This window comes from Cucumis sativus, chromosome 5, assembly GCF_000004075.3.
Source record: "Cucumis sativus cultivar 9930 chromosome 5, Cucumber_9930_V3, whole genome shotgun sequence".
NCBI classification, from domain to species: Eukaryota; Viridiplantae; Streptophyta; class Magnoliopsida; order Cucurbitales; family Cucurbitaceae; genus Cucumis; species Cucumis sativus.
This window is the reverse complement of record NC_026659.2, coordinates 19,762,918-19,787,435: the sequence shown is the minus strand read 5'-3', so window position 1 is coordinate 19,787,435 and position 24,518 is coordinate 19,762,918. Positions and strand designations below refer to the sequence as shown.

Sequence of the window (24,518 nt, the reverse complement as noted above, 5' to 3'; positions counted from 1 at the left end):
ATATATTTTTCTATTTAATAAACATATAATACATACTCCAGATATATAGAAATCTTAATATACAATAGAAGATTCATGAGATAATGCAAGGGAAGCACAAATTTACATAAATGGCTTAGCACGCCGCTTGAGTTTAAGCCGTGAGCCGATTCTAAGTGGCTTAGCACGGCTCACATCTAGCTGAAGGCGCGGCTCACATCTAGCTGAAGGCGCGGCTCACATCTAGCTGAAGGCGCGGCTCAAGCCCTTTCGCCCGAGCCACGATCAGCACGCCACTTGAGCTCAAGCTGTGAGCCGATCCCTTTCGCCCGTGAGCCGATTCCAAGAGGCTCGGCTTACGGTTCACAGCTAGGGGTGAAGGGCGCGGCTCAAGCCCCTTTCGCCCGAGCCACGAGCAGCACGCCCCTTGAGCTCAAGCCGTGAGCACGCCCCTTTCGTACGAGCAGACTGACGTACAACCAATGAACTATCAGTGGAATCAAATCCGCTGCCTTTTGCATCCACGAAAAGAGAACAATCGAAAACCAATCAGGTCTGTGAATCAAAATCCATTTTAATTCATTCTCCATTGGCTCCCACTCAAACTTGTTCTGTTCATGTGTTTTTGGTTACTGACTTCGATTTCATTCCACTGGATTTTCTTCACCTTCTCACTTATTTCGTTACATACAATTCCGTGCTCGCCATTCAATTTGGCCATCCTTCGATTGAATCTTAACCTAGTTTACTCTAAATCTTCCGTTAAATGTTCAGCAGTACTTTGATGGCGCTGAATCTTTTGATTTAATGCGGAATTTTCATGTTGCTTTCTTGATAACTCTAGGTTAGGAACGAGAAGCTGTATCGTCTCGACGGGATGGCAGCGTCGGCAAAAACTGTCTCCATTCCAGATCAGTCAAATAGTGGGGACTGGACGGTTGTTCTTCCTCGTCGTGGCAAGCAGAAGAAAACTTTTCCGAAGCTCAGGATTCGAGAAGATCAACGGACTTGGTCTCCCACTGATCAGGCCAATGATACAATTAGAGAATCGAAACTGTTGCAGAAGATGGAAATCTGTATAAAAAAACTTGAGAATTCCCAATTTTATCAAACTCTTGTTGAGGAGCTTGAAACAATGCCATTCTTGGAATCGTTAAATAGGGTTTTGGGCTCGGAGTCAAAGATGGGGATGGTTGTCTATGGCGTAGGAAGCATTGAGAATTATGAAAATCCTCGATTGCAGCTTAGTCTTGCAATATTGTTGAAGAGAAAATTTAGTTGGATTGAAAGTTTGGAGGTGTTTGATCCAATTCTTTCTGCAACTGAATGTCGATTAATGGAATCCTTTGGTTGTTCTGTTCTATCATTTAATGAACAAGGAAGACGATGTGCAGAGAAGCCAACAATGTTCTTCATGCCCCATTGTGAAGCAGAGTTGTACAACAATCTTTTACAGGAAAATTGGAAGGTTGGGCTGTTGAATCATATTGTGTTGTTTGGGAATAGCTTTGAGATTTATGAACAGTTTGTATCTGAATTCAAAAACTCACCCGTTGTTGATTCATCGAAGTTCATCTTGGCCTCAAGAAAGTTCATACGGGAGATCAAAATCAAGACAGTTTCAGATGATTATTTTGGTGCGTTTCATGATTCAAGTTGGCAATTTTTCAGCCCTGTTTCACCACTGGAGCTGCAATTCATAGATCTTTGAAGGACATTGCTTAGTGATTGAAGAAACAGCCAGGTAAATTCATTGTCATGATTGAACATGGATTTTGTTCTTTTATCTCAAAATTTTGGTAAAATGCAAGTATAGGAGTGTTTGCTTGACTCCCTTTCCTCAGTATGGTGATAATTTTTGTTCCACACCGAAGACAATGTCAAGGACATAACTGTGTGAGTGGTGAAACCTATAGAACAGATCCCGTCCAAGGCCGTAAGAGAAAGCATACAGTCTGAAACAGCCTTGTTGGTATCATGCTCTAAGATCTGCTATTTGCTAGGGAACAGCTTTCTAGAGAGTTGAGATTAGCGATTTACATTACCTTATAGATGAGGACTCTTGAGAACCATACTTTTCTCATTTTTAGGCGTAGATTGATTTCTATCTCACAACTATGATGAACTGAGTGTTCACTTGGTAGTAGGTAAACAATGTAGTTATTTTTGCCAAGGATATTGATGAATAGGAACTTGCTATACTTGATCAATTATTTGATTTGAATATCATTTTAGACCTTGATTGTGCTTTTAGGATTGAAATAGAATCATAAGTATAGTTTTTAAGTTGATAAAGATCTTTACATATAAATCAAGGTCCCACAACTACCAGATCTCTTAGCTTCTAATTTGCTTTCTTTCTGATTTTAGGTAAGGAGTAAGTTAAAACATCTCATTTCCTAGTAATCCAAAGATTGGATATTAAGCTCTAGCATCTTTTACAACAAACAGCATGGCTGTTTAAATACCATTTTAGTCTCCCTACTTTAAATTTTATTCTATTGTAATCGGAATTAAACAGTGAGAATAGTAAAAAAACAATTTTCATGCAAATATTTTTTCTACCAATTGATAAATAAATTTAATAAAGTTTTTGTTAATCAGAAAAAACAAACATTAAACTAACAAAGACTATTTTTAAGAGTTAGTAGGCACAAATACTAAATTTTGAATAACCCAAACTTTGAGTACCAGAATGATATTCTTGGATGGAACATTATTTTTGATAAAGTCCCCCCATGAAGTATTAGCAACTACTTTTTAAAATCCCGATCAAAATTAGTGAAGGATGATCACAAGGATACAATAATATCAACCAATAGATAGATAACCAAATGCCTTAACAATTCCCTTATTGCTAGAGATTTTATAAAACTAAGAAACAAAGACCAAATTATTTGAGACCAAATTATTTGAGACCAAATTATTTGAGTCCAAATAATTGCAACCACTCTTGTACTACTAAACTACATTAAGTAGTCAAGAGATCTCTTGTTCCTTTTTCTTAATTTGTAAAGATAAATGAATAAGCAAACAAGGCATACACATACAAGGGCCAGATTAATCTATCATATATTCCACATCTTATTTACACATCACAAAATATCAATAATATACAACAGCTACATATGGAACATTATCTCCTTTTTTTCCCTTGCTATGAAAAACCCATTTGAAGGTGCCCTCCATCATAGCCAACAAATTAATTGACTTAATAAAAAAAAAAGTTCTTTTGGAACTAAAATGATATGATTTTCAATAACTTCACCATGGCAACAGCAGCTATTGTGTAAGAGGAATGCATTCTAGTTCAATCTCAAGGACACCTCTTTCCACATTCTGCAATCTAAGAGATATGTCCTGTCTGACCTTTCCATCTACAAGGTTAATGATTCCATCTTTTACCAAGGTATTGTCATTACTTGCCACCCATTTTCCCAACTGCATTGATTCATCAATTGTGGACTTCTCATACGCCTTGGTTGCTGAGACCAATGGTTGAATGTCGATTTCAGCTTCACCCATAAAATCATCAGTTGTAAATGTGTCCTTATCATAGACAAGCTGCAGAATTCATCATTTGTATCTTACTAACTTTGTAAATGATCATCTAATACAATCAAAAGCTTTAGAACATATGATCATACAAGAGGTTCTTTTAATGAAGCTGCAGAAATCATCATTTGGCATCTTATAAGAGATTTAGTACAATCAGAAGCCTAAGAACATGATCATACAAGAGGTTCGTTGATGAAGTTTGCATAATATATTGTTTGGTACCTTTTTCTTTTTTGGCATCTTACTAACTGTATATGATCAAATGCAGTCAGAAGCTTAAATTCACAAGAGTATGCAATAGGGTCCATGATGAGACACTTTCAGTGAAAAAAACAGTGGTGAATTTGGAATAAGAGACTTTACTTTCTACAAAACAGTACTCAAATTTTGATTTAGGTATTGAAATCACGGTCTCGTTCCATGAGGTTCTAACATTTGCCAAAAACATGTTGTTGCTTACCACTTTTAGTGGAGGGATATGCTCGGGAATCGACAACATTAGGCTCTCATTCCAAACTGGGTTTAGGTTGTTCTTTATGACACGAGTCCTCACAGACTGCAACATACAACAATATTAGCAATGCCAAATAACAAAGTAGCTGATACCAATCTTCACAACAAAGGTATATAAGAGAGGCTCACTTGATGCCCTAACGAGAGAATTACATAGGGATCGCTGGTCACCACGTCTCGGACAGCTAGGTTTCTCCCTTTAACCACATTGACCTTAACCAAGCCAACAAATTCAACCATACCTGCCTACAATCATTACATCTGATGTAATAAGATCCAACATCCATGTCAAACGAAAAAAATTTAACCCATAACAGTTGCTTTGCTTTTATTTCCAACGTGCATCCTCTTAGCCCTTAGGGTTTCAGTCTAATCTTCAAGACTCCAACATAAACTAGACTGCTACTGCAAGCTCAAAGTTCCACCTATAACTTTTCATCTTTTTGTTGATGGAGGACGTGTCATGGTATGGATTTAAATGAGTTGGCTAATCAGGCCATTTTGAACTGAGTAGAACTTGTAAGTGGGCACATTCAGTCCCTCATCTTGAATGTATTGCGCACAACTTAAACAAACATATTTTTATGGATCAATAAATCATATGATCCCTATTATATTATGTAATCCTCAATTTGGTCCTCAAAGAAGTTTGCTTCCAATATCTTAAATTGGTAGAAGAATGGTAGTCGCTGAGACTTCAAGTCTTCCCTAGTTATGTATCGGTCTAGTTGGCTTTAAGTTTCTTAAATTTAATTTTTAGTTTAATATCTAAAAATGATATTAGATATAAGATTTAAGTTAGAGTTTCTATTTTTAATGTTGTTTTAAATCGTAATTCGTAAGCCATTAGAATTAATTAGGTTCATTCCCTAACATTTTCTACTTCAATAAAAAGTTCATTCTTTCATTAGATTACACTCACTTTTTATTTTCTTTTCTTTGTGTTTAACAAAGATGGAGGCATTGATTTGCTTCCGCAACATTTATTTTTATCTATCAATTTCATTTTCTCAACAACAGTAACCAAAAATTCCAAAATGAAATGGAGTGTTTGATCTCTACCATACTCGGATAACTTAAATACTTAAGGAAATAAAATCATTAATAAGAAAAATCCATAATCGAGTAATGGAAAAAGCAGTTATTACCGATGCTTGTCTTGAGACTGGAGGGCTGCTCCTCTCGAAATTCCTGTGGTTGTGGTCACCATCTCTTCTTCCTCGACTGTTACGAAATGCATGGCCAACGCGATGCCTAGTAGCTTGTTTCTCATAGTGTCTTTTGTCGTGGCTACCATTCTTGCTTGAAGAGTTACTACTTTGGGAGCATGATGAACTTCTTTTACTAAGTGAGTTGTTATCACTAGAATTTTGACTACTACTGGCGTTATAAAATTGTAGCAGTTCATACTTTCTCCTGAATTTACAAGAAATGTGATTCTTTAATAGAATGATCTCAATATTTCAAATTCCTTGATACATTAAATGCAAGTGCTAGCAATACCTTATAAAATCAAAGCGCTCCTCTATACAAGAATCTGGTTTTGGTTTTCGGTTCAAATCGATGATGCCAGCTTCAAACTTCCTGTTTATATCTGTATTTCCCCCCATGCTCATGAAAGTATCGACTTGCTCATCCGTCCAATTATCTAGTTTCACTGAGAAAACCTGGCATTTATTTTTGATAAATTTAAATCATAAATGCGTTGCATGAGATGGAACCTTCAGTATTGAAATTCAAAATCAATATGAAAACAGTTAACAGAAATTACTGCAGACCCGATTAACAACCATTTGAATTCTTAGCCAAACTCTAAAAGCAATTTCTTTAGGAGAAACAACTAGAACTCTTTGACAAATGTTCTTCAGCAATGCTGATATGCTGACCTGCTTTATGATGAAGTCCAGTGCCATAAATTATTTGTAACAAGTAAAGCTTATCTAAAGCAACCATGTCACGAAGCAGCCTGGTCGAGATGTACTTTATGTGTTTGCTATTATGAGAATAAAAAAGCCACAATAAAAAAAAAGAAGAAAAACCTTAGAGACATGAACTCCAAGACTTCTGTGTACTCCAGAGCACTTAATACAAATAAACACTCCCAAATTTAACGATCTGCATCCATAAAACAGAGGTTAAGAACAAAATACTAAACTCTCAATATTGAAACGTATGCTAAGAAGAAGTGTCAGTAGATATTCGAAAATAACACAAGCTTACGTGAAAAAACCCTAGTGTAGGAAGAAGAACCACAGTATTGTTCTCTTATTATTTTCTAATGTTCACAAAAGATACGATTGGAGAATAATAAAAGACAATAAGAGCTTGTTGCAAAAAAGGAAAGAATATTAAGGCAAATCTACCCTTGAGCAAGCCCACTAATTCTAACACTCCCTCTCAAGTTGGAACGTAAATACAAAAAAAGTCTGTCCGAGAAGCCCTTTGGTGAGAATATCAACAATTTGTTGACTCAAGGGAATGTAAGGCATGCATATGCTACCATTGTCCAATTTTTATTTAATAAAGTGTCTATCAATCTTCACATGTTTAGTTATATCATGTTGAACTGGATTGTTAACGATTCTAATAGTCGCCTTATTATCACAAAATAATTTCATTGGCACCTCATAGTTCTGATGAAGGTAAGATAAAACCTTCTGTAGTCAAATCTCCTCACATATCCCAAACTCACAGTCCTGTACTCTGCTTCAACACTGCTTCTGGCTACAACTCCTTGCTTCTTACTCCTCTTAGTTACGAGATTGCCCCACATAAAGGTACAATAGCCAAAGATGGATGGTCAACCATAGACCCTATCCAATCAGAATCAATATAAGCCTCAGTACATCTTTTGTCGGTCCTTCTGAACATCAACCCTACCAGGAGTTGTTTTAAGTACCTTAGAATTCTATTAACACCTTCCATGTGTTTCTCATAGGGGCCTGTATGAACTGGCTAACAACACACAACATAGGATATATCCGGTCTAGTGTGAGACAAGTAGATCAACTTTCCCACAAGGCATTGATATTTTTCTTTGTCAACTAGAACTTTATAACCTAAATTTCCCAGTTTACAGTTTAACTCAATGTGGGTATCAACAAGACGACATATCAGCATGCTTGTTTCAGTCAGCAAATCAAGTGTACTTTCTTTGAGATACAGAGATACCATCTTTTGATCCAGCTACCTCAATCCCAAGGAAATACTTCAGATTTTCCAAGTTTTTAATTTCAAACTCATTACCCATCTTCTTTTTCAGTTGGATGATCTCAACGATGTCATTCCTAGATAATACAATGTCATCAACATAGACAATCAACACGACGATCTTCCCAGCCTTGGAGGCTTTCATAAATAAATTGTGATAAGAGTGCTCCTGGTTGTACTCTTGGGACTTGACAAAGGTAGTAAACCTATAAAACCATGCTCTCGGTGACTGATTTTAGCTCATACAAGGATTTCTGAAGTTTGCAAACCCAATGATCAAATTGAACTTCAAACCTTGAAGGTGGGCTCATATAAACTTCTAATTCTAAGTCTCCATTCAAGAACGCATTCTTAACATCTAACTGATATAGGAGCCCGTCTTTATACACAACAACAGATAACAGGACTCTAACAGTGTTTAATTTTGTAACTGGGGAAAAATTTGTGGAGTAATCAACTCCATAGGTCTGAGTAAACTCTTTTGCAACTAACTTGGCCTTGTGCCTATCAAGAGTTCCATCTGCCTTGTACTTGAGTGTGAACATCCATTTACATCCCACAGTTTTATGTCCCTTAGAGATAGTACAAATCTCTTAGGTCTTGTTCTTTCAAGAGCTCTAATCTCTTCCTTAACTGCAGTTTTTCACTCGAGACACTCTAAACTGATGTCGATATTTTTAGGTATCATGGTAGAGTCAAGACTGGTTGTAAAGGCTCTGAACTGTGATAGGTTCTCATAGGAAAAATAGTTACAGAAGGAGAGTTTGGGCAGGACCTGGTACCTTTCCTCAACGCAATAAGGATGTCAAGAGAAGGATCATACTCATCTAGATTACTTGAATGGTCCGGTTTAGCCTTATCACCCGTCATTTCTGCCATGACCTCAATCTCATCAATATTGTCCTTTTCAACATTTCTTTTTTCACCCATTTCTTCAGGAATAGTTGTATTGGACTTGCCATTCTTAGCCATTTTACTATCAACATATGAACCATTAGAATTAGTCAAACCTTGATCTTGTGATGTTCGAAATCTTGGATCGGAGCTGGTTGAGCAGTAGGGGACCCAACTTCCTTTATGAGATTACTCCTATGGTAGGTTATCTGGGAAACTTGGTTTGTAGGTAAGACCATGTTATGGGGTTTAAGATCAACTAAGGGTAAGGTGACAAGAGTAGAACCGGTAGACTTTAAGGGACCCACCCAGTTAGGCTCTTAAGTCACAGTCTCCCCTTGAAGGGCTAACGGGAAAGAAAGGATGATTCTCAAGGAAGGTGACATCCATGGAGATGAAGTACTTGTGGGATGTAGGATAGGAACTTTTATAGCCCTTTTAACGAAGAGAATACCCAACAAACACACACGCCTGAGCCCGAGGAGTGAACTTGGTCTGGTTAGGGTCATGGTTATGAACGTATGCAATACACCTGAACACACAGAGGGGAACATCAAGGATAAGACGGGTAGAGGGATAAGAATCTTTGAGACTTTCGAGTGGGTCTGGAGGTGGAGGACACGGGAGGGCATTCGGTTAATAACATGAGTTGCGGTAAGAACATCGCCCCACAGATAGGAGGGAAAAGAAGTAGACAACATGAGGGAACAAGCTACTTCCAGAAGGTAACGATTCTTTCTCTTGGAAACCCTGCCGGGGTGTGTAAGCATAGGAGCTTTGGTGAACAACCTTTAGAGACAGAAACTCGTTAAGGGAATGGTTTTGAAACTCACAATCATTGTCACTCCGTAGAATTGCAATTTTGCATTGAACTGTGTTTCTACGATGTGATAGAAGTCCCAGAAAGTGGAGGTGACCTCGAATTTGTCAGAGATGAGAATGACTCAGGTAAGACGAGTATGGTCATCAATGAAGGTCACAAACCAACGTTTTTCAGAGGTAGTAGTAACCTTGGACAGTCCCCACACACATCAAAGGAGGTTGGGTTGGTTTGTATGGTTGTGAGGGAAAGGAGGTCTGGCGTTGTTTTGCCCATACACACATCACAAGATAAGGTAGAGACATTAACATTGGAGAAGAGGTGAGGAAATAAATGTTTCATATATTGAAAATTGGAGTGGCCCAAACGGAAATGGCACAACATGCAGTCTTTTTCAGAAGTAGTAAAGTACGAAGATAAAAGACTAGTCCTAGAGGTTCTACTGATGGAAGCATCATCGTCAAGGAGGTAGAGTCCCTTACTGTTCCAGGCAGTGCCGATCATCTTCCCCGAGCTCAAGTCCTGAAAAGAAACAGAATCGGATAAGAAGGTCGCTTTACAGTTCAACTCGCGGGTAATCTTCCTTATAGACAACAAATTATAAGATATTTTAGACAAATGCATCACATAAGGTAAGGACAGCCCTTCAAAGGGAAAACTTTGTCCCTTCCTAACAACGGAGGCCAAGGAGCCATCGACAATTCTGATTTTTTTCATCATAAGCACAAGGAAATTATGACACAAAATGCTCGAAGAAACTTGTCAGATGATCTGTGGTGCTAGAGTCTAGAATCTAGGGGTTCTTCCCATCAATACTAATAAGACTGAGGGACTGAGGGACTGAGGCATACCTGATTGGGCAATAGCTCATAGTGTGGTCGGACTAGGATCGTTTTAGTTCACAGGTGGTTGAGAACGTGCAGCAAACTCACCCACATAGGCCCGCCTTGAATTTAGTTTGTCGTTGGAAGGTTGTTTCTTACCTCTTGAGGGACGACCATGTAATTTCTAACATTGTTCCTTGGTGTGCCACTATTTTTTGCAATGCTCAAGATAGGGACCGCTTTGCCACTGTGCTTCTCACTGCCACAAGTAGAGAACCTTGCACTGAAGGCAACAAAATCAATTGCAAGGGTGGTTGGAATATTCATGGCGCTTGTGCGGTCCTCCTAAAGGAAAACTTCATAACAAACCTCCATTAGGGAAGGAATAGGTCTCTGGCCCAGTATATGCCCACAGACTATCAAACTTCAAATTGAAACCATCAAGGAGGTTATCAGGTAGTCATATATTCTATTAGTCTCTTTAGTTCTAGAATATCTTGTGCCATCATTGGGACAGTCCCAAGCCATTTCTCTGCAAAAATCCATTTCCTGTCAAATCAGATAAGGTTTGTTAAAATAGGATGTTACATCCATTGTCCCCTGCTTGCATTCATGGACTTGTTTTCGTAGTGTGTAGAGCCGAGAGACATTATGACGCTTTGAATACAATTTTTGAGTTGTATCCCAAATGTCCTTAGCAGTCGCAATATATAGCAAGGGCTTTGCCAATCTTTGAATCCATACTGTTGATTAACGTGACCCAAATAAGAGCATCCTCCCCTTTCCAGTAGTGTTCCTGGGGATCTTTTGGTGGAGGACAAGGTATCTCCCCTATCAAAAAACCAAATTTTTGGGGTCCCTCCAGGATCATTTTCAAAGATTGGGACCACGAGAAATAGTTCTAGCCATTCAATTTCTCCCTTGAAAAAAATCCTATAGACTATGCCAATGTATTAGACACATAAGAAGAGGACAAATTAGGCAACAAAGTTACCAGATTCTCGGAATACATTGGTAAGGTTGTAGGAACGTCATGACTAGGAGTGTTTGTAGGAGCCCCTAACATTGCCTCGAATGCCGCAATCTACTGTCGAAGCATGTCCAATTGTTGTTTGGCGGTACCTTGAGAAAAGCCTTGCGCATGAGGTTTGGACTGAGCCGACGATTCACCAACCTCAAATTTCGACTAGGCATGAGGATTACCAACACCGAGCTGACAATTGGGTAGAGTTTCCGGAGAGGTATAGTATCCGATCGAGTAGTGGTGTAGGATTTTGAATGCTGCAGGGTTGGATAGATCTAGGGTTTGCGGCAAAGTGGTAGGATGCAACTGAATAGTGACAGAATTAGTGATAGATCTTGGGTTTGCGGCAACTAGGTCTAGGGTTTGCAGCTGGACAAGGACTGATGGTTGGGCATTGAACGATAGTTGAGGTCGGATAGGAAATGGTTGCGGCTGGACAAAGCATATCAGAGGCTGGTGAACATTCGCGGCTGGTTGAGGACAAAAGATCGATGCGTGTATGGACGATTGCGATTGGTTAAAGGCAACAAAAGAGGTCAACGGCGCATGTGGCTAAGGATCTGAGCCTATCGACGTGCTATGAAGGCGGTGGAAGAAGTCCTTCATCATGGCGGCAATTCTCGCGTCCATGGCAGAGTCCATAGCAGCGACAATGGCAATGCGAATATCGACGACGATTCTGGCAGTCTCCTCTATTCAGGTTCCATCAAGAGTGGTGTCGTTTAGGGTTTCATCGTTATCCCGCTTTAATACCATATTGAAAGTAACGACAAAAAAATAGTTCAGAGAGAAAAACCACGGTATTGTTTTCTCTTATTATTTTCTAATAATCACAAAAGATACAAATGGGGAATAATAAAAAGACAACAAGAGCTTATTGTAAAAAATGAAAGAATATTAGGAAAAATCTACCCTTGTGCTTAAGCCCACTAATTCTAACAAGATATCAAAGGTCACAGTTTTTTCATTTTGTGTGACATAGAAACCACCTACCAAGGTGATAAAAGTAACACCTTTTGTAATTTATACGCACCAAAGAGACTTGGGAGTAATATAAGTGGCCTAAAGAGATTCAATGGTTTGCCCAAGTAGATTAAGATCCAATTCTCTAATAAAACCCATTTGTTACTTCTAAAAGCGATCAGAATAAAGACCTCAACACAATCATGCTGCACCTCTCTACCCCTTTTCCCTCCATGTGCCCCATAAAAGGGAGGAAAAGAGGCCTGCTATATATGAAACTGGTTAGTTGGCTGAAGTTTAATCCATCCGTTCAACCTCTGGATAACTAATAAGAGGGAGGTACTCTCGAGAGAGAAAAGCTTCACCATGGGTGCATACGAAAGGGGGACAAAAGAAAAAGAAACAAAACAGAAAAAACTGTTTTATTAATGTCAGAAGAAATTTGAGTCTAAGGAATGGACCTTCTCCCTTGAACAATTCAATAGCACTGAGCTTTTAAAATTTTCATCACATTTCCCACACACCACATTACAATTCAATCAGTACCGAAAGGAGAAAGAGAGTCAATTTGCAACTTGTATGAATAAATAACTAAAAAAACTGGCTATTAAATAGAATGTTTAGACTTACACCCATTTTGGATCCGGTGATCCGCAATCTGCACAAAACATATTACCAGATTGCTGCAACAGATCTTCCAACCTTTTCTGGGGGCCTGATTGATGGCAACACGCATTAATATAAATCATAGGGCTTCTTCTACCATGTCGAGCAAAGATATAAGACAAATAAACATAAACCATTCCAAAGAACATAAAAATTAATATAAATGATTGTTTCGTTATCAATGAAAAATCATTGCAACACCCAATAAAGTAGAAACAAGTGATGCAGGAGGGATTAGAATTGGATAAAAACAAAATATACTCAAACTTAATTTAAACTAAAATAAAATTAAATGCCTAAAAGCCCCACAACAAAATTCCACAACCGAGACACTCTCAATGGAGGAACAAATGGTCAATCGACTCTCCATTTAAGCAAGATTTGCACTCAGAGGGAGAGACAGACCAGCCACTGAACTTTCTTTGCAATATGTCATCCATGTTTAAGCTTTTGTAGGCCAAAGAATGAAGAGCTTTCACCATATTTGGACATTTATTCTTCCAAATCTTGTTTGCTAAAGTCTTGCCATCCTTGGGGCAGACATAGATGAAAACCATATCTGGCCAGAATCTGGAAGGCAGATCTAGTAGGAAAAAAAATAGACCCTTCTAACGACCACACAATTCAGGAAACTTTTTGATAGTCCATCAGGCCACTCACTTCTTTCAAAAAATCTATCCGACTTCATCTTCAAAAGTCTACATTTTAGAAAGCAAACAACCAATCATTTTCTCATTCTAGATTTTGATGTATGACGTAATATTTTTCAACTTCAAAGTATATCAATTACCCAGGGTCCCAGGTTTTCCAAACCCGTCTACACTCCTCAACCAGTCCCAAGGTGTTGGGAAAATTAGGCATTCATAATCCTCCAGGGCATAATCCTAAGAGTCTTGCATTATGGCCGGACCTTGTCTTTAATGAGGTTCATAAGAAACTTGCTTCTTAGAGAAAGAGAATTTTTAATGGGTGGTAGGTTTATCATAACATAATCAATTCTAAGTTGCACTTTGATGGATTTCTTGTCCCATTTTAAGATTCTTAGTGCAGTTTGAAAAACCCTTGAAAAAATAAAAATAAATTACTTCCCCAAGAGGGGTTAAGAAGGGGAAAGGTTCTACCTCTGAACCTTCTACCACTGGACCTAGGTGGTTTAAGTGTGGACAGTATGAGGGGGTGAGGAGTCAAGCCCTTCCGACTAAATAGTAGTGGTGATTCCATCATGATTCCGATACCTTATGGCAGAAGATTACTATTAGCAAGCATGGTCTGCATCGTTTTGAACAGTCAGTGGTGGTTAGAGATTCTTCCAAAACTCGTGGTAAGATATTTCAATAGATGTTTATTCCTTATCTCAGTTTGTCCATAATTTGGTGGCCGGTGGGTAACAGATATGGAAGGGTATACTTACTTTTGGGAGGATAAGTGGTTGGGGAGTAGACCCACTTGCTCCTTGTTTCCCAGTTATATTAGTTGTCCTTGTCAATGTTACACCTAATGGCTTTGATTCCTTTTCATTCTAAGAATCTGCCTTTTTTTCACTTTTTTTTTCATCTGTTGACCAACAGGGAAACAACAAATATCTTGGACTTGTTATCTTTGTTGGGGGAGTTTCCCCTTAACCCTGTTGGAAGGATGTTCATTCTTGGACCCCTGGTACATCTGAACGCTTCTATTGTAATTCTCTCTTTAGGTGTTTGGTCCATACCCTTGTTGAATGTTTCAGTTGTTTCCTCTGCATGGAAGGTTAAGATTTTCATAAAGGTCAAGTTCTTTGTTTGGCAGTTTTTGCATGAAAGGGTTACTACCTTGGCTAAGGGGTCTGTGGTAGTTGAGTCATCCTGTTGTATTCTTTGTAGGAGGTGATAGAGGACCTGCTATCTTCGTTTGGAGTGTGATTTAGCCAGTGCTATGTGGAGTTGTTTCTTTGAGGTGTTTGGATATTACTTCAATGCTTTTCAAGATTGCAGATAGACAATCAAGGATCTCTCTCCACTAGCCTTTTTGGTAGAGGGGATTTTTTTGTGACAAGCAGGGGTGTGTGCAATTTTGTGGACTCTTAGATTGAGAGAAATGATCGAATCTTTGGGGATCGAGATATGACTTTGAGTAATATTTGGTCCATTGTTAGCTTCTACGTTTCATTCTAAGCTTCTGCGACCTGATTGAAGCCCTTTTGTCTTCTTCTTCTTCTTCTTTATGGTAGGCTTGTGTATCCGTCCATTGTTTTTCTCAATGAAGGCTTGATTTATTATAAAATTATGAAAAAAGAAGACGGTCATACATAGTCCAGGATTTGGCTGCTTTAATACCTCGAAGCTAATCTGAACTGACTCGATTGTATTAATTTCTTTTGACATCCTCAACAAAAGCACTCATACAAAAGGAAACTAAGAGAATGATAGAAGGCTTTCCTTCTTTTTTTAGTTTGTTTCTAAAGACTGCTTTGTAATGATTTTTTTTAACAGCTTTCTATTTTTTTTATTTTTTTTTTATTTTTTCAAGCTGTTTGTAAAAGCAGCCAAATAATAAATCACATTTAAATCAAAAGACAGACGATGATCATATATATATAATAGTACTTTGATTGGAGCCCTATTGTTCCTTTTGTTTCTTACTCCCACACAACCTCTAAAGCACCCAAACTTCTGTACAGATTTTTTTGTTGAAGTTGAAAATGATCCCCGGTTCACTAATTAAATAATCTCTAAGTACTTTTTCAGAATGGAAGAATTATTACTGGTCAAAGAATCAACAGCCAGCAGGTTAACTGTATTTTACATTCTCTACAATTACAACTTGTATAGGATCTAGATCTTGCTCCATCTACTTCAATAATATTCCACAATAAGTGCTATTACAGTTATAAAGATATTAAGAATTAAAGATATAATACCAGAAAGCCGTTGGTCCTTCTTCCAATTCCAGCGTTGTGTTTCTGAATCTGAATACAAGAGATCACAGAGAATTGAAGTAATGAAAAAGAGTGGAAGATTTGACAGTTCAACTAAGTATTATGTTGTTACCAAATCTACAGAAAAAGATCATTTACTAAACTTAAAGATTTCTAACTCAGTGATCTATCTCCTGAAGTTGAGTTTTTCTAGTGATCAATAATCTCGGCTCAGTAGTTTGACTAGACATTACATTTACTACAATTAATACTTCCTCCTAGATTTGGCTTCATCCTCTTTCAAAAATATTTCTTAATAAGTGCTACTACCAAGTTATAAAGATATTGAGAATTAAAGATCTAATACCAGAGGGCATCCGACTCCAGTCCCAGCCTTGCATTTCTGAATCTGGAAACAGGAGATCAAACAGACAGGCACCTGTCACATTTGAGTTTAGTCAAGAAAATTTCAATGCAATGGAGATGCATGAGCAGAGCTCTCCATAGATCGTATCGTAACAACAGTAATAGATACATTCAAACTTTTTTCAAGGCGTATGAGCCATAACACAAGAATTTAGATAGCAGAGAACAGGTAGTTATTTATGCATAATGCTACAGTTAACAGTCAAGAGTCAAGACAAATAATCATTTATCCATAATGCTACAGTAAAAATTTCTGTATGTTGAAGAGGGAACTCATGTAGTAAATGCTAATCCTATACATTTGAGATGATTATGTCTACACCCTTATTTCCAACCTCCACAACAAAAATAGGAACAAAAAATACACAATCATACAAATAGTTCTATTTTTGTTAAAAACGCATTCGAATAGGTATTTTACTTCCTAAAGTGAGACATTTCCAAAACATAATCAAATGGGACAACTGCATTCAAATCCCAGTAATTTTCTGAGTCTATAAGAGACCTAATACACCCAAAACAGTTCTTCAACCTCAAAAATGGGGAAGATAACTCATGTAACACATCATAATTTTCATCTCAATAATTTAAAAAAAAAAATCAAAATCATCTATGACTTAATTACTATGAAAATAATTAAAACAACAAATGTGGGTAAGAATTTGAACCTCCAAACTCAGAGGAAGAAATAAATATCTTTAGTGTTGATGCTCATGTTACCTATTAAACATTGTAGTTATTACATGTTCATCACGACACTTGCATAAAAGAGGAAGTATTTTAACAAATTCTTCAATGAACTGACTTTGTAATATCCCAAGTTAAGGTTGGATCAGCGGGTCGTATGAATTTTCTAGCTCATAGGAAAGATTACTCTTAAATCATTGATTGATCCAAAAGCTTAATCTAGTGGGTGAAGACAAATTTAATATTATATCATTTAACACCCCCTCAGTTATGAGTTAGAAACATGAAAAATGCACCATAAGTGGGAATCAATTTTAATTGGAAAGGAAACCACGATGTAAGGGCTTGAACACAAGACCTTTGTGGACCACCTACTCTAAAACCATTTTAAATCACTGATTGACCCAAAAGCTTAAGTTAGTGGGTGAACGTAAATTTAATATTATATCATTCAACAATTGAAATGATGAGAAGAATACCATACATTTCAAGTATTGAAGGAACAATTCGATCTTCCATTCAATCACACTAGATCGACCTCTCCACCCATTCTCCACCTTTCCATACAAGAACGAGCTGTATCTCTAGTGATATATTGTTCCACTTACAATATAACTTCCAAGCAGTATCTAGACAATAAAAAATCTTCCATTGAAGATAACCTTGAAAACCAACCAACTCACTTTGAATAGCAACTAATTATTTTTCCATATTGACTATGAACACATGATCTTGAGGATGGAATATGTCAATAGGATCTAGATTGTTCAAATAGCTTCTCATAATGTATCTAAATCTTCCTAATATTTAGACTTTTTTATAGCAACAAACTGTCGTTGAGAAAATGAAAGGATACACAAACAAACAAGAGAACATACAAAAAGAACAATCCAACAAAAGAAGCCTCAAAGCTAAGAACACAAAAGGGGGCTCCAATTCTAAATAATAAGACCTAGAGGAATGACATAAAAATCCTTTAAAAACTGATGCCATTATAGAGACAGCTGCTCTTTTGAAAGGAAAAGAAATCCTATAAGTGAGTAATTAACTAACTTAATTAACACTATCAAACCCATCTCACTGGCCATTTGGCTGCTGTAAAGCCCGTAACTTCCTACTGGACCATTGGATAATTAATTGCTCAAGTGAGAATTGATATTCAAATCTTTATCTGTACACTAAGCCTTTGGATAATCATTTACAGAGATGATAAATACCTGAAACGCCGTTTGAATCAGAATTCTGCTGCTGGGTTGACATTTCCAGCGTCAAATAATGTGCACACAAATCATGAAAGAATGAGGAAATCTGCAAACATCCATTCTCTTAACTCATCCACTCATTGAAGTTTTAGAGAACATAATGAATAGAAAATCGTTCTTACAGGTTTACAAAGTGACGAATCAAATGAATATATCCTAGATTAACATTATTCTCCCCATGCCTTCTTCTGTGCATGAAAACAAAATCATCAGAACGCATTAACAACCAAATCAAAAACATAATAAACAAACAAGCTGAGAAACACCAAAATCGATGCTTACCGTACAACAAGAAATCAAAAAAGGGAGGAGGCAATAGTTTAATGAATTTAAAGGAAAATCTGATGATGGCAAATACAAACGCCTAGAAATCCATTGATAAACGAATTTTTTTCGAAGAATTGACGAAAACGGCAAAACGTATCCATCTTCAACGAAATTGGGTGGAAAAAAATCAGAAAAAAAAAACGGCAAATCAAAGAGAAAACGCTATTAAGAAAATGTGATTTAGAAATCCATTGATAAACGAATTTTTTTGGAAGAATTGACGAAAACAGCAAAACGTATCCATCTTCAACGAAATTGGGTGGAAAAAAATCAGAAAAAAAGAGAAAAAAAACGGCAAATCAAAGAGAAAACGCTATTAAGAAAATACGATTTTCTTTGATTGCTCAAAATATTGGGTCCGTTGGGGAAAAAGATTGAATTGAGGAGAAAAGAAAAATGGGTGTGACGAATTTCGAAAGAAAATTCATCAAAAATGCATCCGTTTCCGTTGGAGTCAACATAGTTTCATGGTGGTATATGAAATGGACATGATGCGAGTGATTCCAGAAAGAGAGAGATCAAATTTTCTTTTTAGATTAGTTCAAAATGTAAATCATTAACAAATAATTAGTTCAAAATAAAATTATTAACAATTTTCTTTTTAAAATAAAATTATAATTAACAAAAAAAGGTCAGAGGTTGGTTTATTTAAACACAACAGATAAGTACCACACGCATTCAATAAAAAAAATTCTTTTTTAAATATATTTTTAAACCTGGGGTATTTTCATATAAATATATATATATACACACACACAACATATAACAAATTTAACAATAATACACATCAATAGATGTTCAATATATTCTAATAAGTCCTAAATTTAGTATTACAAAATTCATATAAAAAGTTATACAATATACAAATATCTTTCATAATTTACAACAGGATGTTTATAAGAGTAGAAAATACAAGCATTTATGGGACAACTTGAAACCAAAGCTATAGACTTTTCTGTATAATATGTCATATATATAAAATAAGAATTGGGTGACTATGATCTTGGTAAGAGAAGGTAAATATTTTAAGTTTAGCATTTAAATATCACAAAAAAAAAATGTAGTAATGTATCATAATCTTCAACTTTTAAAACTAAAGCCTCACTTGATAATCATTTGGGTGGTGTTTATTAAGTATTTGAATTTTTTTTAAAGAAAGTTGCCTCGGATCTCCTCCACCACTTCTTAGGGGTATTTTTAACCGAAGAAGCTAAATACTAAATACTAAAAAAAAAATTAAAATTTAGTTATCGTAAAGAAACTAAAATAAAAACTGTTTTTAGAAATTATATTGGCAAAAATGGAAGTCTCTTTTTTTATTATAATTATCATAATTACATTGGTGAGACCCAATATAAAATAAGGAAAATTTCAATTATACATTGAATTAATTGGTATTTTGACATTGTAAATGAAAAGGGGTTGGAAATGGGAAACATGTAGGGATTGCATTGAGATGACACAAATAGTTTCCCTTTTCTTTTTCATTTGGAATAAATTCAAAAGCTTCTTCCCTCAGTCATTCAAATAAAGATCTTTTTAATTCGTGGTAAGGCACTAACATTTGTCCACTATCTAGTTCTTAATGGATTCTCTTTTTCTTTTTTCTTTTTTTCTCTTAGGAATAAACAACTTATTAAAAATATATTTTTAATTAAGTATCACATCAAGCAAATCCAACCACACTCACAGTAAGGAATAGAATAGAATAAAGAGAAAAGAGAAAAGAGAAAAGAGAAAAGAGAAATACACTTCCTCAGCCATCGGCTTCAGGGGTTAAAGAGTGAGCCAAAAACATTATTTCAATGGTGAGAGCATGGATATAAGAGATATCTTCTAACTGTTGCGCGTAAACCTTAACCTCGTGGATGAAGAACGAGACTTCCTATGGATCCATGCATTTTTTGGATAATAAGTTGACAACCTGAACATTAGTTAACTAGTTAACTAGTGATTTGGTGGAAGATTTTGATAATTTTTTTGAAAAGATTAAAAAATAAATTAGATTTGAAAAATGGTAGAATCTCGGTCTAATTGTATATCGGTGGTCGATAAGTTGAGAAATTTTAATATCTTAGGAAAATCTCGATACTCAATCTTGTCTGAGATTGATTACTTTTGCCAATTTTCTCAAATATAGCTCAATTGACGTGTGAGTGTGTTAATAACCACATATACAGATTCAAACATTCAACTTTTTAACTTTAGGATATATATCTTAACCTATTTAACAATTTTATTTCAAAAATACTATTTAATAACGAGCAATTACCTTGGCTTTACAATGAATTCAACAAACCATCTTATGGTTTTTAATCATGTATAGTAGAAACCGGATCAAAATTTACTCTAATTGCACTAAATTAACATGAAAATTCTAATTAAAATCAAAGTTTGACTTTTTAGTCATTAGTCAACTTTTGACTTTTTACAACTTTGATTATTTTCATCATTTTCGTGCTTTTCGAGTATGAATCTGCATTCCTATTTTTATATTTAAATCACATTTAAACATAAATGCTATATCTCTAACTGATAATCAACGACTACATCACGTATATTTATATGTTTATCTCTCTTTACCTAGTTCAAACAATTCAAATTATTTCATCATATTGTTCTAAGTTTATTCTTTGGGCTCCAGCGATCCGAGATTAATTGACTAAACTCTTTTAGACCAAGCTAATCAACTTCATTCCACTAACGGGTCATTTCAAAAGCCCAGTAGTTGTATTCCCCTCGCTATAGATATATTTATGTCCACCTGATATAACCATGATTTAGTTAATACTCTACATGTTGTTTAGGGTCCAACCTATAAATCGAAGAAAGATTTAAACAAAAGGCCTAAATTTACTAGAAATTTTGACAAATGTCCTAAATTATGATTTATTTTCTTGATTAGGTTTTTCTAAATTTTTAAGAAATTTATAACTTTATAATAATTTTTAATTATAGATAATTTTTAAAATTAAGTTCAAATGATTTCTTTATTTGTATTATACTAAATTAATTATGTAAATCACAACTTCCTCATTTTTCCTAGGTATAAATTTGTTATAGAAATTAAATAGAAGTATTTTATTAATTCAATATAAAATGAAATGTTTTTTATTATGGAATTGTTTAATGATTAAAAATAACATTATATCATTATTTGTATCACTCTTGAACACTCTAAGATAAAAATTCCGACGCCGACGAGAATTTCTTCTTTTTCATAATTCAATTTTGATGCCGGGGAGAATTTCTTCTTTTTCATAATTCAGTTTTGATAGTTTCTTCCATCAATTTCGTTATCAATATTGTTCTTCAATTTGGTTCTTTAGTTTATTTTAAAATTTCATTTTATATACGATATGACATATGTATTCTTTCTTCTTTCGTTTCGTGGCATATATTTTTTTCTTCAAAAATTTGTTCTTTCTTTTTTCATTTCGTAATATATATTTCGGTCATGTTCCTTCTATTATGTTTAATTTTTTATTGTTTAGTTTATCTTCTTGTCATGTTCTACATATAATTTTTATTAAATGTCTCGTCATTCGTATATATTATGATATACCACTAAATAATAAATTTATGTTATGTGATTTGTAACATATATACTACTTCATATATTCAATAATACATATATATATTCTTTTTCATATTCTGTGATTTTTCTTAGTGCGTATATATACACATACACAGATTATAAATACATTCATTATATTTTTTATATTTCTTACATATATGTTACTGAATAATTCATTTATGTTTTGTGATTTGTTACATATATATATCACTGTATATATTCAATAATACATACACATTTTTCTTATGTTCTGTATTTTTTTCTTACTGCATTTAACATAGATTATATTTCTTACATATATGTTACTGAGTAATTCATTTTTCTTAGTGCGTATATATACCAATATATACACAGATTATATATTCCCTATCTTTTATATATTTATTACACATACGTTACTGAATAATTCATTTTCTTCTTATACAATTCCCTAGATTTTCAATTCTTTCATCAAAGTCCCTACATTACAATCATATTCAATTTCCCTCAACATTACATATATTAGAAAACAACTAAAGTTTTAATAACATATATTACATATACTCATCATAATTATTTATCATTCATGTTTCTGTAGACATAAATAACTTTAATACATAATCAATATTATTTCAAACATAACATATTATTTACTACGTAAGTTATGAATATTTAAATAAAATACATAAACAAATTGATATAAGAACCATTCACTAATAAAATATACAATGAATTTATATATGTTATTTAGTATATATATACCTCATATTATATACAATAATACCTTATACATAATTCCTACGAAATTTGTGTTTAATTTTTTTTTATTTATATAGTAAATATTACTAAAACAGTAGTAACCGACATGATCTAAATACATATTTTTCCTTTATAAATGTATTTGATTAAATTATACTTTAATATATCTGCAATCTATAATCGTTATGTTCTATGTTTTAGTATATATATACCTCATATTATATACAATAATACTATATACTGACATATAGTTCTTTTTTTTTTTTTTTTTTTTTGATAGGATGACATATAGAAGTTTTGTATTTGTCGGCCGTCGAATGTCTTCTTCTTCACCTTCGAACTCTCTAAAATTTCAAAGTAAAAACCGTAATCCACGTTGGAAGGAGTAGACAACCGTTTTCGTAGAAGGAAAACATGAAAGGTTTTTCACTTCTTTCCAAAACCGTATCCCATGATTTTTTCCATTTAGATATTTGTTATAAATCAATTAAATAATAGAAATTGATATTAAATTAATTTGAGCCTCATTTCTTTCCAAAACCGTATACGACCATTTTTTTTCCATTTAGATATTTGTTATAAATCAATTAAATAATAGAAATTGATATTAAATTAATTTGGGCCCCACTTCTTTCCAAAACTATATCCCATAATTTTTTTCATTTAGATATTTGTTATAAATCAATTAAATAATAGAAATTAGTATTAAAGTAATTTCAGTTCTACATTTATGTAATATACTAGTCCATTTAGGACTTTTGTGAAATTTATTAGTAATTTAGGTTCTTCATGTAATATCATATAACAATTTAGGTTATATGAGTTAAATACCCTAAACTGAATCACTGTTGGGCTAATGAGAGGGTAAGGTTAAGACATGAACTTAATTATAGGAACAACCTATCTACTAACCCTGAAGTTGGTTAGAGTGAATTATGTCTTGTATCTTATGTTCCCAGTTACCCATCCAATCTTTATATCCCTTAAATGTAAGGCTTATTGAGCTAGTGTTGATGAGTTGCCTTCACCTATGCAGATCTAAAAGTAATTCTATAAGTTCATAGTTAACTCAATTTAGGATGCTTCCACTTTCATGTCCCTACAATGAACAATTTAGGATCACATCGTTTGTACTAACTACAATTCGAACTGCATCCATAGTGTTCTTACAATATGACGCCCAACCTTATTCATATATTATGAATCGTTTAAGTTATATACTCGAACTTGATCATTGTTTATGTCTCTGCATAATGTTTAAGTTTACTCAAGATAGCCTTGGAATCTTAATTTATTGGATTCAATATTATAATACTCAATTTCATTTTATTAAATAGAATATAATTTTAAATTGCAAACTATCAATTTTAGGAATAAATTACAACATATTTACCAATAAAATTATCACCCATAAATCTATGATAAAACATTAATTATCATCACAAACGAGTAAGGTTGCATTTCAAAGTGCATAAGAACTCAAAAAATAAATTTGAAAGAAATTCACCATTTGGACAATTTATTACACAAGTCCTTCTAATTAGATTAATAATTTCAAATTTTATTCTTTAATATATAATGCACATAGTATGCTCAAAGTTTGAATTGAGAAATACATTATTTTCTACTTTATAATTAACCATTTTTAGTTAAGAAACCATTATATTCTAGCTTGGTATGTTTGTAAATGGATTTTCATTTTGTTTTTGTTTTATTAATTTAGGATGATGGTCTTCTTTTTCTTAAAAAAGAAAAAATAGCATATATATGTTTTCATTTTTCATTTACCATAATAAAATTTAGCATGAGTTAGTAAATACAACCTTTCTTATCATAAATAAAATTAAAAAAAAAATGGTTGAAAACTCTAAACCTCAAATCATAAATCCACTAAAATGCTAAACCTCTCCCCTAAACCCTAAATCCAAATTTATAATCCTCTAATAAATATTACATTGGTCATTACTATGCCAAACTGCTTTTACTCAAGAAACAAAGAAAATGTTGAAGCAAAAATAAATACTTGGGGTAGAAAGGTGGATAATTTATTAAAATTTGGTAGTTTCAAAAATTTATTAGTAATTTAAACGTATTATAGATTTACTTAAAGGATAATGAGAAGGAGTGTCAACAATTTTTCATGATTCTATAATGAAA

The 24,518-nt window shown here is 34.3% G+C and overlaps 2 protein-coding genes across 14 annotated transcripts; one reads left to right on the top strand and one right to left on the bottom strand.

Annotated features, from left to right (window-relative positions):
* Positions 1–436: 436 nt before the first annotated feature.
* On the top strand, positions 437–22,888 carry LOC101221068 (protein SENSITIVITY TO RED LIGHT REDUCED 1). 11 transcript variants are annotated; one of them, XR_004216542.1, is made up of 3 exons: positions 497–1,723; positions 14,020–14,107; positions 14,311–15,047. XR_004216542.1 is itself a non-coding variant. In XM_004143707.3 (2 exons), the coding sequence occupies exon 2, from the start codon at positions 857–859 to the stop codon at positions 1,688–1,690; it is 834 nt and encodes a 277-aa protein (XP_004143755.1). In that variant the 5' UTR covers positions 437–532; positions 824–856; the 3' UTR covers positions 1,691–2,236. The 11 variants fall into 11 exon arrangements, 8 of the variants coding, with proteins under 8 accessions (XP_004143755.1, XP_031741089.1, XP_031741084.1 ...); XR_004216540.1 differs by lacking the exons at positions 14,020–14,107; positions 14,311–15,047 and adding exons at positions 3,653–3,721; positions 3,806–4,765; XR_004216541.1 differs by lacking the exons at positions 14,020–14,107; positions 14,311–15,047 and adding exons at positions 3,647–3,721; positions 3,806–4,765.
* LOC101215531 (probable ADP-ribosylation factor GTPase-activating protein AGD11) lies at positions 3,021–18,584 on the bottom strand. Of its 3 annotated transcripts, none has more exons than XM_011656964.2 (12): positions 18,002–18,581; positions 17,842–17,907; positions 17,675–17,765; positions 15,712–15,783; positions 15,348–15,395; positions 12,416–12,500; positions 6,090–6,165; positions 5,554–5,717; positions 5,199–5,466; positions 4,180–4,296; positions 3,998–4,093; positions 3,021–3,543 (listed from the first exon to the last, which is right to left on the bottom strand). In XM_011656964.2, the coding sequence occupies exons 3-12, from the start codon at positions 17,715–17,717 to the stop codon at positions 3,262–3,264; spliced, it is 1,251 nt and encodes a 416-aa protein (XP_011655266.1). In that variant the 5' UTR covers positions 17,718–17,765; positions 17,842–17,907; positions 18,002–18,581; the 3' UTR covers positions 3,021–3,261. The 3 variants fall into 3 exon arrangements, with proteins under 3 accessions (XP_011655266.1, XP_031741080.1, XP_031741081.1); XM_031885220.1 differs by having other exon boundaries at positions 15,712–15,753; XM_031885221.1 differs by lacking the exons at positions 3,998–4,093; positions 4,180–4,296 and having other exon boundaries at positions 18,002–18,584.
* Positions 22,889–24,518: the final 1,630 nt, after the last annotated feature.